At 60.5% G+C, this 13,483-nt stretch overlaps 2 protein-coding genes across 2 annotated transcripts in view; both read right to left on the bottom strand.

The window, feature by feature from the left end:
* PRR12 (proline rich 12) overlaps positions 1 to 6,239 on the bottom strand; it is a 42,456-nt gene extending 36,217 nt beyond the window's left edge. The window contains exons 1-4 of the mRNA XM_042781229.1: positions 6,154 to 6,239; positions 4,507 to 4,619; positions 3,457 to 3,618; positions 66 to 3,379 (exon numbers count right to left, since the gene is read on the bottom strand). Of these exons, the coding sequence (XP_042637163.1) occupies positions 66 to 3,379; positions 3,457 to 3,618; positions 4,507 to 4,619; positions 6,154 to 6,239 (3,675 nt within the window). The remainder of the gene's footprint in view (positions 1 to 65; positions 3,380 to 3,456; positions 3,619 to 4,506; positions 4,620 to 6,153) is intronic.
* A 298-nt stretch (positions 6,240 to 6,537) lies between these two features.
* Positions 6,538 to 13,045, bottom strand: PRRG2 (proline rich and Gla domain 2). Its single transcript, XM_007943014.1, has 7 exons — positions 12,958 to 13,045; positions 12,499 to 12,671; positions 12,084 to 12,123; positions 9,443 to 9,578; positions 7,897 to 8,037; positions 7,311 to 7,468; positions 6,538 to 6,746 (listed from the first exon to the last, which is right to left on the bottom strand). Exons 1-7 carry the CDS (start codon positions 13,043 to 13,045, stop codon positions 6,538 to 6,540), a joined length of 945 nt encoding a protein of 314 aa, XP_007941205.1.
* Positions 13,046 to 13,483: the final 438 nt, after the last annotated feature.

The raw sequence follows: 13,483 nt of genomic DNA, 5'->3' as shown, positions 1-13,483 counted from the left end.
TCCCTTTCCTCCGTCAGGCCCAGGAGTCCAGCCCCCATTCCCTTCAGGACACGGCGTCCCCTCACCTTCAGCGGCTTCAGGGGCTCCAGCCGGTTGCCCCCCGCCTCCTCCGCCTTCCTGCCCCGGCCCCGGCCCCGGCCCCGGGGTTTCTTGGCCCCGTCAGCGGGTGTGGAGGCAGAGGCAGGCCCCACCGTGGTGGGGACCTCCAGTGGACGGATGCGGGGCCTCCCTCGGGGCCGGGGCGGGCCATCGCGTTTGGCCTTGGTGGGCTTGCGGCCTCGGCGCCGGGGGCCGTCGGGCCCGGGGTTCGGCGGGCAGAAATCGATGTCACCCAGGGGTGAGAGGGCCGGGCGGGAGCGACAACTGGACACCAAGTCGGGCAGGCGGCGGGGGTTGAGGCGGATGTCAGCAGGCACATCGGCCTTGTCCTCATCTGCCTCGAACTCATACTCCTGGGCGTAGAGCTTCTTGGGCGTCTGGAAGGGTGGGTCTCGACGTCTGAGCAGGTGAAAGGAGGACGTCTTCAGCAGCTTCTTTGGCTTTGTACAGCAGAAGATGGGCGAGGTCAAGCCGCCCTTGGGTTCAGAGGTGGGCGGTGGGGGTGGCGGTGGCGGTGGGGGTGGCGGCGCGGCCTGGTGGGGCCCGCTCTGAATCAGGCCCAGGGGCTCAGCGTTGACGGTAGAGGGCAGCTCAGGGGGCTTGTCCAGACCCAGGCCCGGTGTCTCCGGCCCACCTCCGGACCCCCGACTTGGGCAGTAGGGCCCATAGGGATCATAGGCTGGGGGGCCTGGCGGTGGCCCGGTACCCGCCTTGGGGTCACCCTCGTCCTCAGGTGGCCCGGCCTTGCCGTAGTCTTCAGCTGCCCCTCCACCAAACATTTCCTCCATGGTGGGGAAGAAGCTGCGTTCCTCATCTTGGAGCAGAGAGTCAGGGAAGCAGATGGAGGTGAGTGGCACGAAGCGGGGGGCCTTGGGGCCTTGCGGGCTGGGGCTGCGGTAGGCACCCGCCGGGTCCTTCCCCTCCGCGTTTGGGGGGCCCACACCGGTGTCCCCGGGCCCCGGAGGCAGGGGCTCCAGGGCCCCGAGCAGTTCCTGCATGGTCCCCGGAGGCTCCAGGCTCTCCTCGGGGCGCAGGCGGGGGCTGGGGGCGGCAGCTTCCAGGCCATGGCTACGGAGGTGCGCCTCGAGCTGGAGAGGAATGGGGGGTGGCGGCGGGGGAGGCGGCGGCGGCTGGGGGGCTCCATCCCGGGCAGCCGGCTCAAGGAGGTGGACGCCAACTTTGGGGGCGCCGGGAGAAGGGCTGGGGGCGTGGCTGAGAACCGAGGGCAGAAGCTGGGGGGGAGGGGGAGGCAGCACCAATGGGAGGTCGGGGCCCCCGGCTTCGAGGAGGAGGCTGTGGGGCGTGGGCTGGGCGGCCTGGGCCGAGGGCGGTGGGGGCGGCGGGCTCTTCTGCAGGAAGGCCCCCAGCTCCTTGGCACCGGCCCCATAGTGGACCACAGAGGTGGCCAAGCCCTCGGGGGTCTCACCGCCCCGCTCTGACCCTTTCTTCTTCTCTTTCAGCCTCCCCAGGCCCAGCTCCAGGGCTGTTGTGGCCCCCTCATCGAGGCTGGCGCTGGTACGAATAACGCTCTGCAGGTGGTACCGCTGAGGGTCCTCCTTGGCCAACTCGTAGGGTGTGCCCGGTGGCCCCCCGGCCCCGCCACCCCCACCAAGTCCCTTGGAGGCATCTGCCGCCCCATCCTCGCCCACCAAGCCATCTGCCCCTGAGGTCCGCGGGGGGCTGGGGGCCTGCAGGAGGTGCTGGATGAGAAACTCCTCATCCTCGGTGCGCTCAGCCGGTGGTCCGCCGGGGCCGGCCATGAGCTCCGAACCGTCCCCCTTGCCCTTGTAACCACCTGTGCCGGGCGCGTAGCTGCCAGCTCCCGGGGGCGCCAGAAACGAGGCTGAGGCAAGGACCGAGCTCAGGTACTTGCCAGGGGCTCCTGGAGAGGCGACACCAGGTGGGCGGCCAGTGGCTGGCGGCGACTGCAGCGGGCGGATGATATGGGACGGGCTGGCCTCCCCACCGCCGCCCAGGGAGCCGGGACCCCAGCCCCCTCCGTGGCCGGAGAGCGCCGGGGAGTGGCCAGTACTGTAGCTGAGCGAGGGGCTGGCGGTGGGCAGCCCCTGCGAGTGGGCGGCGGGCCCTGGGTACGGCTCGCCCTGCACCCCGTAGAGCTGTCCCTGCAGCTGGTCCGGAGAGTAGCTCTGACACGTGGCCAGACCAGGAGGAGGGGGGCCACCTGGAGGCTGCGGGGGCCCCCCCGAGTAGCTGGGGCCTTTGCTCAAGTCCTGTGCCTGTCCCCCTCCAAACCCTTGCCCGTAGGCCTGGGGTCCCAGCAGCCCTTGGGGCTGACCGGGGGAGTAGGCCTGGCCCCCTGCCCCGCCAGCCCCGGGGCCCTTCCCGGAAGCGTAGGCTGCTGCCGGCCCCCCAAGGCTCTGGCACTTAGGCGTGGCGGTGGAGCGGGGCGGTGGGGGCCTGGTGGCGGCCCCCGCAGCTGCCCCGTAACCGCCTTTGCCCGTCTTGTAACCCGGTGATTGGATGATAGGGCGGTAACCGCCGCCACCACCCCCTGCTCCGCCTCCTCCAGCCGCCTCCGGGCCCGTGGCCCGGCCCGACGCCCCAGCATTCGCTCCACTAGGCCCGGCCTTGCTCGGCTCCCCAGCCCCCGGGGAGGGCTCCCCACCACCCAAGGGGCTGCAGGCCAGGTTGGCCCGGTGACTCATAGAAGGATAGCTACCCCCACAGCTCAGGTAGTGCTGGAGGGCGTGGGCTGGTGGTGGGGGCGGTGGGGGCTGGGCGCTGGCCGGCCGCTGGTAGTGCTTGATGACAGTGTCCTGGCGGGGCAGGGCCCGCTCGGGCGGCGGGGGGCCCGGGGCAGCACCGGAGAAGTTGTAGAGCTGGGGGGAGGACTGCTCGGCGGCGGCGGCGGCGGCGGCAGCAGCAGAAGAGGAAGCCAGCAAATTGAACTGAGTCGGGAGGTGGCGAGGAGGTGGGGGTGGGTCCGGGGGGCCGGGACGGTAAGGAGGGGTCTGAGCTGGGCCCAGACTGGCAGGCCCCAGGACACCACCTCCCGCCAGGCGCTCAAAGCCCAGGGAGGAGGACACTGTGGGTGCCTGTGAGGGCTTCAGGTGCAACACGTCATGAGGGGACAGAAGCCCGTTAGCAGGGGGACTGAATGGGGGGTCCTGGAGGCTGAGGGATGAGGGCACGGGAAAGGGGCGGCTGCCAAAGGAAGCGGGGTGTTGGTAGGCCGAGAGGGCAGAGGAGGATGGGAAGGTGCTGGAACCTGGCAGGGCGCCTGAGATGAACAGCTCCGTGGGGCCTGGCGTGTGCATGGCTGAGGAGGAGACCGTAGGTCAGAGCAGACCACAAACCAATCCCACCGGGACCCTCCTGGGTCGGCGCCGGGCTTACCTGTTTGCCAGGAAGGACTGCGGAACTGGGAGAGGAGCGAAGAGGCAGAGGGGCCAGGCTGGGGGCCCCGAGACTCCAGGGCCGAGATGAGGTTCATGACGGAGGCGTCGGGCCCAGCTGAGCCCGCGTGGTGAAGGCCAGTGTCAAAGAGTCCAGAGAGGCCTAGCCAAGGACACAGCGCAGTCAGTCAGGTGGAGGACCGAGGAGGGTCCGAGAGAAAGGGAAGAATCCAAGTGCAGGTTGGGTCAGGAGTTAAAGAGGTTCAAGGGAAGGAAAACGGGGGAGATTCTGAGAATGAAAAAATGCGGGCAGAACCGAGCTTTGAGATCCAGGCCAAGAATTAGGAAGGGGGAAACAGTGAGAGTGCGGCAAAGTGGGTTGAAAAGGAATCAGAAGGGCAGGAAGCCCAGGTGGGCAAAAAATTGTAAAAAAGAGGGAGAAAAATTCTGAAGTGAAAGCAACAAGAACTTCGTGGTAAGAAAACAACACAAAAGGTTTGGGCAATTCAGCAAAGAGAAAATCAAAAAATCTTCCAGGGCGTCGAGTCAAGCTAAGAGAATCCGGATTGAAAAAAGGACAATCAACACCGAAGTGGGCATGGTCTCATTACCGTAGAAAGGAGGGAAACAAGACCAAAGGAACAGAGCCAATCAGGAGCGCCGACGATACAGCAAAACAGTACGCAAATCGATCAGAAAAGGGGTAGGAATTGGAGCTAATCAGGAAGAGTGTATTCAGAGAACCCAGGACTCAGAAATGCAGGAATCCAAAGGGAAGGGATTGAGGTCGGCTGAAGAGCCTGGAACGGAAAGTGAGATTTCGGGGCTGATGGGACTTGGCCAATTAGAGCCAGAGGGGCGGGGCCAAAAGCCTAGGCGGACGAATCCAATCTGAAATTAACCAGCCTCAGAGGCAGCCAATCAGAAAAGAAACAGCAAGGGGCGGGCCAGGGCACAGGGCACAACCAATTAGGAGGGGTGGAACTTTCAGCAGCCAACCAGCTGCTTCAGAGGGCGGGCCAGCTCGCATGGGGCGGGTCAGGGGCCGTACCTGCGGGGTGGTGGTTGGTGGCATAGCTTTGCAGTGGGTGGGGGGCCGCGTAGGCCTGGCGGTGTAAGATGTCCGTCTCGGGGTGCGAGGTCCTAGAGCTGCCATAGACCAAGCTGGGGAAGTAAAAGGGGACATGTCAGGGTGTCCTCTCCAGCTATCGGATTAGGGATCTTAGGAAATCCCCGGTGGGGCTGGGGAGGAACCTTCCAGCTGACTGAGGTTACCCCACGGAACCTTGGGCGTTTTAGGGGAAAAGTGAATTTGGGCCCTCAACTAAAAAGCCACGGAAATGGTCCCCTCTCCTGTGTCCCGGAAAACACAGCCCCAGAGCTTCACGTTTACAAACACAATCATACGCTGGGACGAAATACAGGCACACAGGAGGTAAAATTCAGAGGAAGTCCCTAGAGTTTAAAATAAAAAAAGACATGGACCTCCTACCGGGCTCTACACCTCCCGCCTCCTGCCCCCAGGCCCTGGGGCCTGGCCCAGAGATGCACGTGGATGCCCCCTCTTCTACAGACATGTGCAGAAGCCTAGGCCCTGTACCTCATGGGGTAGTTCAGACTGAGTTGAAGGCAGGGGCAGATCGCCCCCCAAATCGGCAGAGCCAAGAGGTGGGGAGAGGAAGGGATCAGGCAAAGCTGCAGGTACATGTGCAAACATGAACACCGTCCATCCCCCTGGGGTTCAGGTTCGAATGCACGAACCTAGGCAAAGCCAGGCATGTGTACCGACGTGTATGCAACTCACCCGTGGGGGGAAAAAAAAAGATACCGAGCGAGGAGTTTCACGTGGAACATCTTGACACACGTGGGGTCATGCCGAGCCATGCTAGGAACCCCAGGTGTGTGAGGTGAGGGGAACAGGGTCAGGTACAGAGGGAGGGCGCGACACATGTAACAGCGGGTAAGGGGTAGATTTCGCGAGTGTACAGGCCACCAGCTACGCACGTATGGGACCCACGCTCCTACAACCACGCACACACACCCGGGAAACACCCGACTCTTCCAAACCGTGGGCGAGACTCGGGGGGGTCAGAGACGCCAGTCCTGGCCTCTCAGGGTGGGAGAGCTAAAGGGGGCGTGTCCCAGATGCCGGACCCCCCCTACGCCTTCGCGGAACCCCAACTTTAAAAGGGGGCGGGGCCCCGTGCCCACTCTGCGCGCGGAATTTCTTGGGGGGGGCGGTGGGTGGCGCGGCCCCAAGCAGTCACTGAACAATAGGAGCGGGAGGGGGGTTCCGCGCCCCCCAGTTCTGCGTTCTAATTCTCTCCTTCCCACCTTTGCAAGAGCTGGATCTGGGGTGCAGAGGGGGAGGGGATAATAAGTCCGGAATCCAAGGATGGAGGGGAAGTCCAAGCCTGGCTTTGCCAGTCCCTCCCACCTTCTCCTCCAGGCCTTCCCGTGGCCAAATTGTTTGGCACCCCCTTTTTCCCGCTGCATTTCCCCCTTTGCATGCCCGAGGTGGCGCCTGCAGAGTTCGCAATTTGCAAACTGGTGCGGCGGCGTTGCTGCAAATCGGAGAAGGCCGCTCCCTTGCAAGCCGGAGGGAGTTTGCGATGCACGCGTCGCCAGACGGGCCCGGCCCGGCCCGGCTGGCTCCCACCCCTTGGCCCCTTCCTCCAGGCCAACCCCGACTCCTTACCTAGCTTTCGCTGACCTCTCGTAACTCCATCCCGCCCCGGCGCCGAGCGGGTCCCCGAAGCCGGCGCTGGGGTAGTTCCTGTCCATGAATTGGCCGCGGTGGAAATTGGGGGGAGGGGGAGGGAGGGAGGGAGGGAGGGGGCGCGCGCGCGCTCTCCTCCGCCGCCGCTCCCTCCGCGGCTTTTTTTTTCCCTTCTCTGTCTCTCTCTCTCTCTCTGTTTCTCTCTCTCTCTCTGTCTCTCTCTCTCTCGCTCGCTCTTTTTCTTTGCAGCCGCCGAAGGCCCGGGAAGGCCCCGGGCGGGGGAGGGAGGGGACAGGGGAGGAGGGGCGGGCGAGGGAGGGGGTGCAGCCGCCGAGCCAAGGAGAGGGGGAAGGGGGGTTCCCCCTAGAGGAGGGGAAGGGGGGAGGAGGGACCCCGCTGTCTCCGCCTTTGCCCGGGTGCTTGCAAGAGAGAAGGGGGGGCGCACGCTCGGGAAGGGGCGTCCCGGGCGGCCCCGGGGTGGGTGCGGGCGCTGGGTGCTCGCTCTCTCGCCGCCGCCGCCGCCGCCTCCTCCTCCTCTGCGCTCACGGTGCAGCCATCTTTGCACAAGGCGGCTGGGGGAGGGGGGAGGGGAAGGGGGGGCGGGCGGCGGGGTGTCTGGCTGCGCTCCGCTTCCTCCCACAATCCCGTGCAAAAGCAAAAAAAAAAAAGGGAGAGAGCGAGCGAGCGCAGGCAGGGCCTGGGGGTGTAGGGCGCAGCGTTTGCACAGAAAGCCAGCTCCGACGCGCTCGGAAACGCGGCTCAGTTCATCCGATTTTTATTTCTCTTTTGCATTGTTTCAGCTTTCGGAGGCTACTCTTCCAAAATGTTTTATCTAAGGGAATAGGTCAAATCTAGTCTCGCCAGATGCAATGCGAGCCTGCCCCCAACGAGCACGTTTGCAAATAGGCCCCCCATCCTTTTCTCTTCCAGGGTCGCGAAGCGCCCCTGGGCGCGCGCGGGGAGCGCACGAAGACACGCGGCTGCATACACGGGGCTCTGCATTGTGCGTGGCCAGTGGCACTAGAGGGCGACGGCTGGGTCACATCTGCCCACACACACACGAATCTGCAGAACCGGTCCGTGCGCTGGAGTCCGAGTTCCCACGCGCGCAAGCCTGCCCCAAAGGCGGGGCTGACGGTTGCCCAGGATCAGGAGAGCATAGGGGCCCGAAAGGGGCCGAGATGCTTGAACACGCCGGCTCGGGACATGCGTGTGTCCGTTCGTGGCGGAAACTCGTGTGCAAGGGTAGGCCTCAGGCCGGACTACCCTTACTCCCACGCCCACCGGCTCAGCTCTGGAGTCTTAAACGGCCTGGAGGCTTCCGGAGTCCGGTGCGAATCAAGGGCAGTTTAGGGAGCCCAGGCTCGAATACTGCTTTTCAGTGAGCAGGCCTCCTGAGGCTGCAAGGGGAGGGGCACAGTGGAGAGTCAAAGACCCGGCTGTTTCCCCACACCCCGCAACAACCGAGACCACTCCGACCCGCCCTGGGCGTCTCAACCAATCCCGCGACCCTCTGGGCGCAAGCCCCACCCTCCTACAACGCTGTACACAGACAGCTCTGGCCACGCCCCTAGATAATAGCCTCGGCTCTGCCCCCGGGCTCTAAGCCCCGCCCCAGGCCGCAAGCCCAACGTTCCAAGTCCCGCCCCCGGGCCCACGCCCCACCTCCCATACAGCCCTTCCCTCTGCACCCGCCTCCCGGACAGAAGCCCCGCCCCATACCTGGTATAAGGCGGTGGGGGTGCGTCGTGCACCCCAGAGGCCTCCAGGGCCTGCTCGTAGGTGGGGAGGCCTGGGGGTGGAGGCAGGGGCGTCGGCGGGTCCGGAGAGCTTGAGGGGCTCAGCGGGCTGATGAGCCCGGCTCTGGGGATGGAGAACGTGCATTGTTAGCGGGTGAAGTCCCTGGATAAGACTTGGGACAAGGAAACTGACTCTGAAGGTGGCCGAGGTCCAGAGGCCCGCTGAAGAGGCGGAAGAAAAGGCGGGTCACCTTCAACCGAGCCATATTCACAGAAAAGCTGCTCAAAAGGACAGGCAGATGTGCACAGACAGGCAGACAACCACAAAAGCAGAACTGCTCCATGCTGTTCCTGGCTGTGACCTTTTGGAAACAGATCACCAGGCCTTTTCTCCGAGGCACGTCTGGGTGGGTTTGAACCAGTTGGTAGTTGAGCGCATCACTATTTGCACCATCTGGAGACGCCTTACCTGCCACAGACCTGCGTAGGACACATACCACAACTCCCCAGTGACAATATCACTAGATACAACATCCACAGAGCAATAGAGACAGAAAACCAACCAACCCCACACCATCAGGTCAGTTCCAATGCACGGCACCCCTGTGTGTTACACAGAACTGAGTTCCACTGGGTCATCTTGGCTGTAATCTTTCCAAAAGAGGACTGCCAGGTCTTTTTTCATCGGCACACAGGGTGGCTTGAAAGTGCCAACCTTTTGGTTACTAGTCAGGCACAAACTGTCTGCACACTCCCTAGGACCTCGAGCAAGCGATGTGTATTTTAAGTTCTGTGCTGTCAAGTTGATGTGTAGCCACCCTACAGGGCAGAGTAGAACTGTCCCCTAGAGTTTTCAAGGACGTAATCTTTACAGGTGCAGACGGCCAGGTCTTTCCTTCTGCAGAACCACTGGTGGGTTTGAACGGCTAACATTTTGGTTAGCAGCCGAGCGCTTAACTGTTGTGCCACTAAGACTCCTTGTGAGTGACTGATTCAGTAACCTGATACTGCTAAGACAGGCAAAACAGTAAATGTTTATTTAGCTCCTACAGTGTACATGACAGGGAGCTCTGATGGTGTAGTGCCTAAGGCATTTGACTGCTAACCAGAAGGCTGGCAGTTCAAACCCACCAGCCACTCCTCGGAAGGAAGGTTGGGCAATCTACTTCCATAGCAATACCGCCTCAGAAACCCAAGGAGGGGTCGCTATGAGTCGGATCTGACTTGATGACGGTGAATTTTTGAAAGTGTACTTGGTTACAGTTATACTGAAAAACAAATGTTATTTGTCATATATCCAACAGACACAGTCTACTCACACAACTACAGTGACAGAAAGACAGTGTGGATAGCACAAGAGGATGAAAGCAAGCCCACAAACGTACCGTCCACACGGCTGCCCCTCAGATCTTACCTCAGTACCCACTGACCCCCCCAATCCCGAGCCCATTCCTCAGGTAGACCCTTCCCCCTCTTCACAGCTCACCCTGCTCTCCACCACCATCCCACCCTCCATGAAACCCCCTTACTCTTGGGGACAGGGCTGGTGGCCTCGACCCCGACGGTAGTGAAGATACCAGAAGGCTCCCAGGCCAGCCAGGACGATGAGTAGGATACCCGACGTCAGCCCCACGGCCAGACCTGCTATGTCCACTCGTCCACGTCCTGTGGGGGGGGGGATTCACAGCCTCAGGGGCTCACCCCGACATCCAGTATTCCCACCCCGTCTCTAGTATGCCTTCTGAAGCCAGGGAGAGCTGGGGCCACTTCCTAGCTGGGACCTCAGTCAACTTAACCTCACTCACTTCTTGAAACCTCAGGTTCCTTCTCTGTGAAGTGGGAATGAACAGCCCTACCTCACAGCTTATGACAACTCACTGTATCAAATGCATCAAAGGCCTGTGACAGCTTCATCAATGGATGAGAAATTACAGGAAGTAGAACCCCCCCCCGGACGGGGAGTGGTTCCAGGACTCAGGCCACCGCCTCAGAACCCATCCACCAGTGGAGCCAGCGGAATTTTGATGCTGAAGACGGGCTTGGGAATTCAAATAGCTTAGGCTTCTAGGGGCCCCATTCTGACGGTTTCTAGGGTCCCCACTCTGTTTCTTGGGGCTCCAGTCTGACAGTTTCTAGGGTTCTCACTGTCACATTTGCCAGATTCAGTTTAAGTATAATCCCATGCACGATTTGGGATATCCTTACACTGGAAAAGGAGCCCTCGTGGGGCTGTGATTAAAGCACTGGGCTGCCAACCAAAAGGTCGGCGGTTCAAACCCAACAGCTGAAAGATGAGGCAGTGGATTTCTATAAAGATTACAGCCTTGGGAACTCTATGGGACAGTTCTACTCTGTCTTGTAAGGTTGCTAGGAATCAGAATTGACTCAATGCCACTGTGTTTGGTTTTAGTTTGAGTTTTAACTTCATATAAACCATAAATAATTGTTTTTTTTTTTGGTTTGGTAGACTTTAAAAAAAATTATTTACTGTTTGTATGAAATTCAAATTTGTTGAGGTGTCCTGCACTTTTTCAGGCCACCCCGCCCATGTTGGAATTCAGGCCCTTCTACCAATCAGGCCGCTGGGGAGTGAGGCTTTTCCAGTCAGGTGAAGACTAAATTCCAGGGGAAGGTTTCTGAGTTTACCAGATGGCTGGGAAACGTTCATCGATCGATGGAAGAATGGAGTGGTGGTTGTTGTGGGGTGCCACGGAGTCAATTCCTATCCCCAGCAGGCCCCCTGTTATAGAGTAGAACGGCCCCATAGGGTTTCCTAGGCTGTAACCTTCATGGATGAGGAACTGGTGGCATAGTGGTTAAGCTCCTAACCCAAAGGTCAGTGGTTGGAACCCACCAGGAGCGAACCACGGGGGAGTCTAGTTTACTTCCGTATGAACTTCAGCCTTGCAAACCATCTGGGGCCATTTTACTCTGTCTCATAAGGCTCCTATGAGTTGGAATCGACTCTATGGCACTGGGTCAGTTTTTGTTGTTGTTTGTTTCATCTTTACAGGAGCTGATCGCTGAGTCTTCTCCCACAGAGCCATTGGGTGGCTGGGACCCACCAACCTTTCAGTTAACAGCCGAATGCATAACCGTTGCACCTCAGGGCTCCTTGGAAGAACTTAGGGAGTCCTCAAAAGAACAGATTGTGCTAGGAGCGCTCCGGTTTCTACCATGCAGGCCCCTTCGCAAACACTTCTACAGAGAAGGGGACGTGGGAGGCGGGGAGAACTCGGGCTTCGTGAGGCCTTGCCGGCCTGAGGAGACTTCCTGGAGCCTTGGCTAAACGTTCTTTCGCCCCTCAAGCGGGGAACCTCTGGCTGTGCCGAGTCCCCACACCCAAAGTGGCCCTGGAAGGCGAGTTCTTCCAATGCCAACACATGTCAGGTAGATTCAAGGAGCCCCTAAGCCTCACAAGGCCCCAGCTGAGGAGGTACCGCCCCTAGCAACCAGGCTCCAATGTGAGGGCTGCAGCCCAGAACTAGGGCCCGTTGCTAAGGTGCACCCACCCCTAGCAACCAGGCCACAAGGGGGTGGGGCGTCTGGTGCCAGGAGGGGGGTCTTCCAGTGGGCAGAAGGCCTTGGGTCTTCGGGCCTGGCTAGGCATAGTTGCTAGGGAGAAGGCCTCCTTAGCAACCAGGCCGAGGCTGGGATAGGGTTGTGGGGGAGGGGAAGCCAGCCAGGTACTTCCTCAGACAGGCCTGGCCAGACCCCGTTGCTAGGGAGCAGCCCCCCTTAGCAACCAGGCAGCAGCCAGGATGGGGCTTCAGAACTCAGAGGGGGGTGGTGGGTGGACTGGTCAGGTAAGGATGGCCAGACTGGCTTGGCTGGCCTGGCCAACCCTTGTTGCTAGGGAACAGCCCCCCTTAGCAACCAGGCTGTCTAAGGGACTGAGGCTCTGGACTCCAAAGAATGGCCCAGGAGGACCACCATGTCTGCGCCTGAGGCCAGCCAAGCCATGATGTGACCGTCACCCCCGCCTGCACCTGCCCGTACCTCCCCCTTGTTGCAGACAGTTCTGAGTAAGGTGTAGTGGGCTCCCCAGGTAGGGAGGGGGTGTCTTCAACAACCACTTTCAGCACCTCACTCAGGGTGAGGATGTTGGCTTGCATTCTGTGGAAAGGGGCTGCCTTAACCACACAGAACGAGGAACCAGCCCCCACTCACCTCCTTTCCCATTGTAGATGTAGGTCTCCCAAAAGCGCTCCTGGAAGGAAAGGGTGGCAGTAGAAGAGAAGGGGGAACACATGTCAACTGGAGAGACCATGTCGGCTCACCCCAACTTCTGAGATCCCAGGGAGGTGTGAGTTGAGGGACAAGACCATTCCCCGGAGAAGGATGTCATGCTTGGTAGGGTGGAGGGTCGACGAAAGAGGGGGAGGCCTTCAACGAGATGGATTGACACAGTGGCTGCAATGGTGAGCTCAAGTACAGCAGGGATTGTGGGGCTGGCGCGGGATCGGGCAGTGTTTCGTTCTGCTGTGCATGGGGTCGCTATGAGTCGGAAACGACTCGACGGCACTTAACAACAACAACAAGAGGAGACAGAAGACCTTGGCGCCCAGGGTCTCCAGGCCCTCACCGTCAGAGTGTCGTCCTCAAAGACTTCCCTCGCCTCCTCCCAAGAGCACCTCTCCTCAAGGCATTCCCGTTCCAGGTTCCCAGGTGTCAGAAGCTCCAGGTCCCAGTGGTTGGCTCGTGGAATGCGTCTACGGCTGCCCAGGAAGTTCTGGGCCTCGGGGGAGCCCAGGAAGACTTCTGGGCCCACAGGAAAGACAGAGAGATGGAGAGTCCTTAAGACTGCGGACATGGACAAAGTGGTCGAGAAAAAGACGGGGAGCTATGGGATCCTGAAGGAGAAAGGGGGGTCAGATCCAGACTCCTGGGTCTGAAGGAGGAGGGGGTCAGGGGGCCCAGACTCCGTGGTCTGGAGGACGAGTGGATGGGATGGAGAGAGGGCTGGACTCTTGTCTGGGGCCAAGTTTCCTGGCTCAGGGGGTGGCAGTAGTCAGTGTCTGGACTCCCAGCTCTTTCCCCAAACACTCACGGTCTTGCTCCCTGCTGGGTGAGGCGTCCGGGCAGGTGATGAGTCCTAGGTATAGCAGCAGCAGAGAGGGGTAGCCCCTCATATTTTGTGGGCACCTGGAACCAGCTGTGGCACAGATAACAAGTGTCTCAGTCCCTGAGGACTGAGGCAAAGTCCCCACAACTGGACTACACAGTGTGCCTTGTGAATTAGAAAATCAATAAAAGAGCCTTCCGTTGGGCAGATACGGTACTGGGCAGTGTCCTATAAGCAGTTTATTTAGATCAACTCATTGTAATCCTCCAAAGACTTCCATTACTATGCCCATTTTATGGATGACAAAACAGAACGACTAGGCCAAGGTCACACAGTCTACAAGGAAGTCCAAGAACCAGGATTTGAGCAAGGGCAGTGGGCCTCCCAAGATGGTCTTTTCTCCACCGTGGCCCCAGCACCCAGCAAGCAATAGGTGAACAGGTGAACACATCAACTGGTGACTGGGAGTCCTTCCCGCCCGCCCGCCAGTCTCCACTACACACCT

Source organism: Orycteropus afer, unplaced genomic scaffold, assembly GCF_000298275.1.
Source record: "Orycteropus afer afer isolate SDZICR_OR568_19922 unplaced genomic scaffold, OryAfe1.0 scaffold00099, whole genome shotgun sequence".
NCBI lineage: Eukaryota > Metazoa > Chordata > Mammalia > Tubulidentata > Orycteropodidae > Orycteropus > Orycteropus afer.
This window is presented reverse-complemented; position numbering and strand designations above follow the sequence as displayed.

Coding starts and splice junctions, on each gene's coding strand:
- PRRG2 (XM_007943014.1), bottom strand. CDS start 13,045: ATGAGGGGCTACCCCTCTCTGCTGCTGCTATACCTAGGACTCATCACC. Junction 9,579..12,083: donor CATCTACAATGGGAAAGGAG/GTGAGTGGGGGC, acceptor CCCCCCCCACAG/GACGTGGACGAGTGGACATA. Junction 6,747..7,310: donor TCTCCTGATCCTGGGCAACC/GTCAGCCCCGCC, acceptor CCCCTCCCCCAG/CCGCCTTGTGCAAAGATGGC.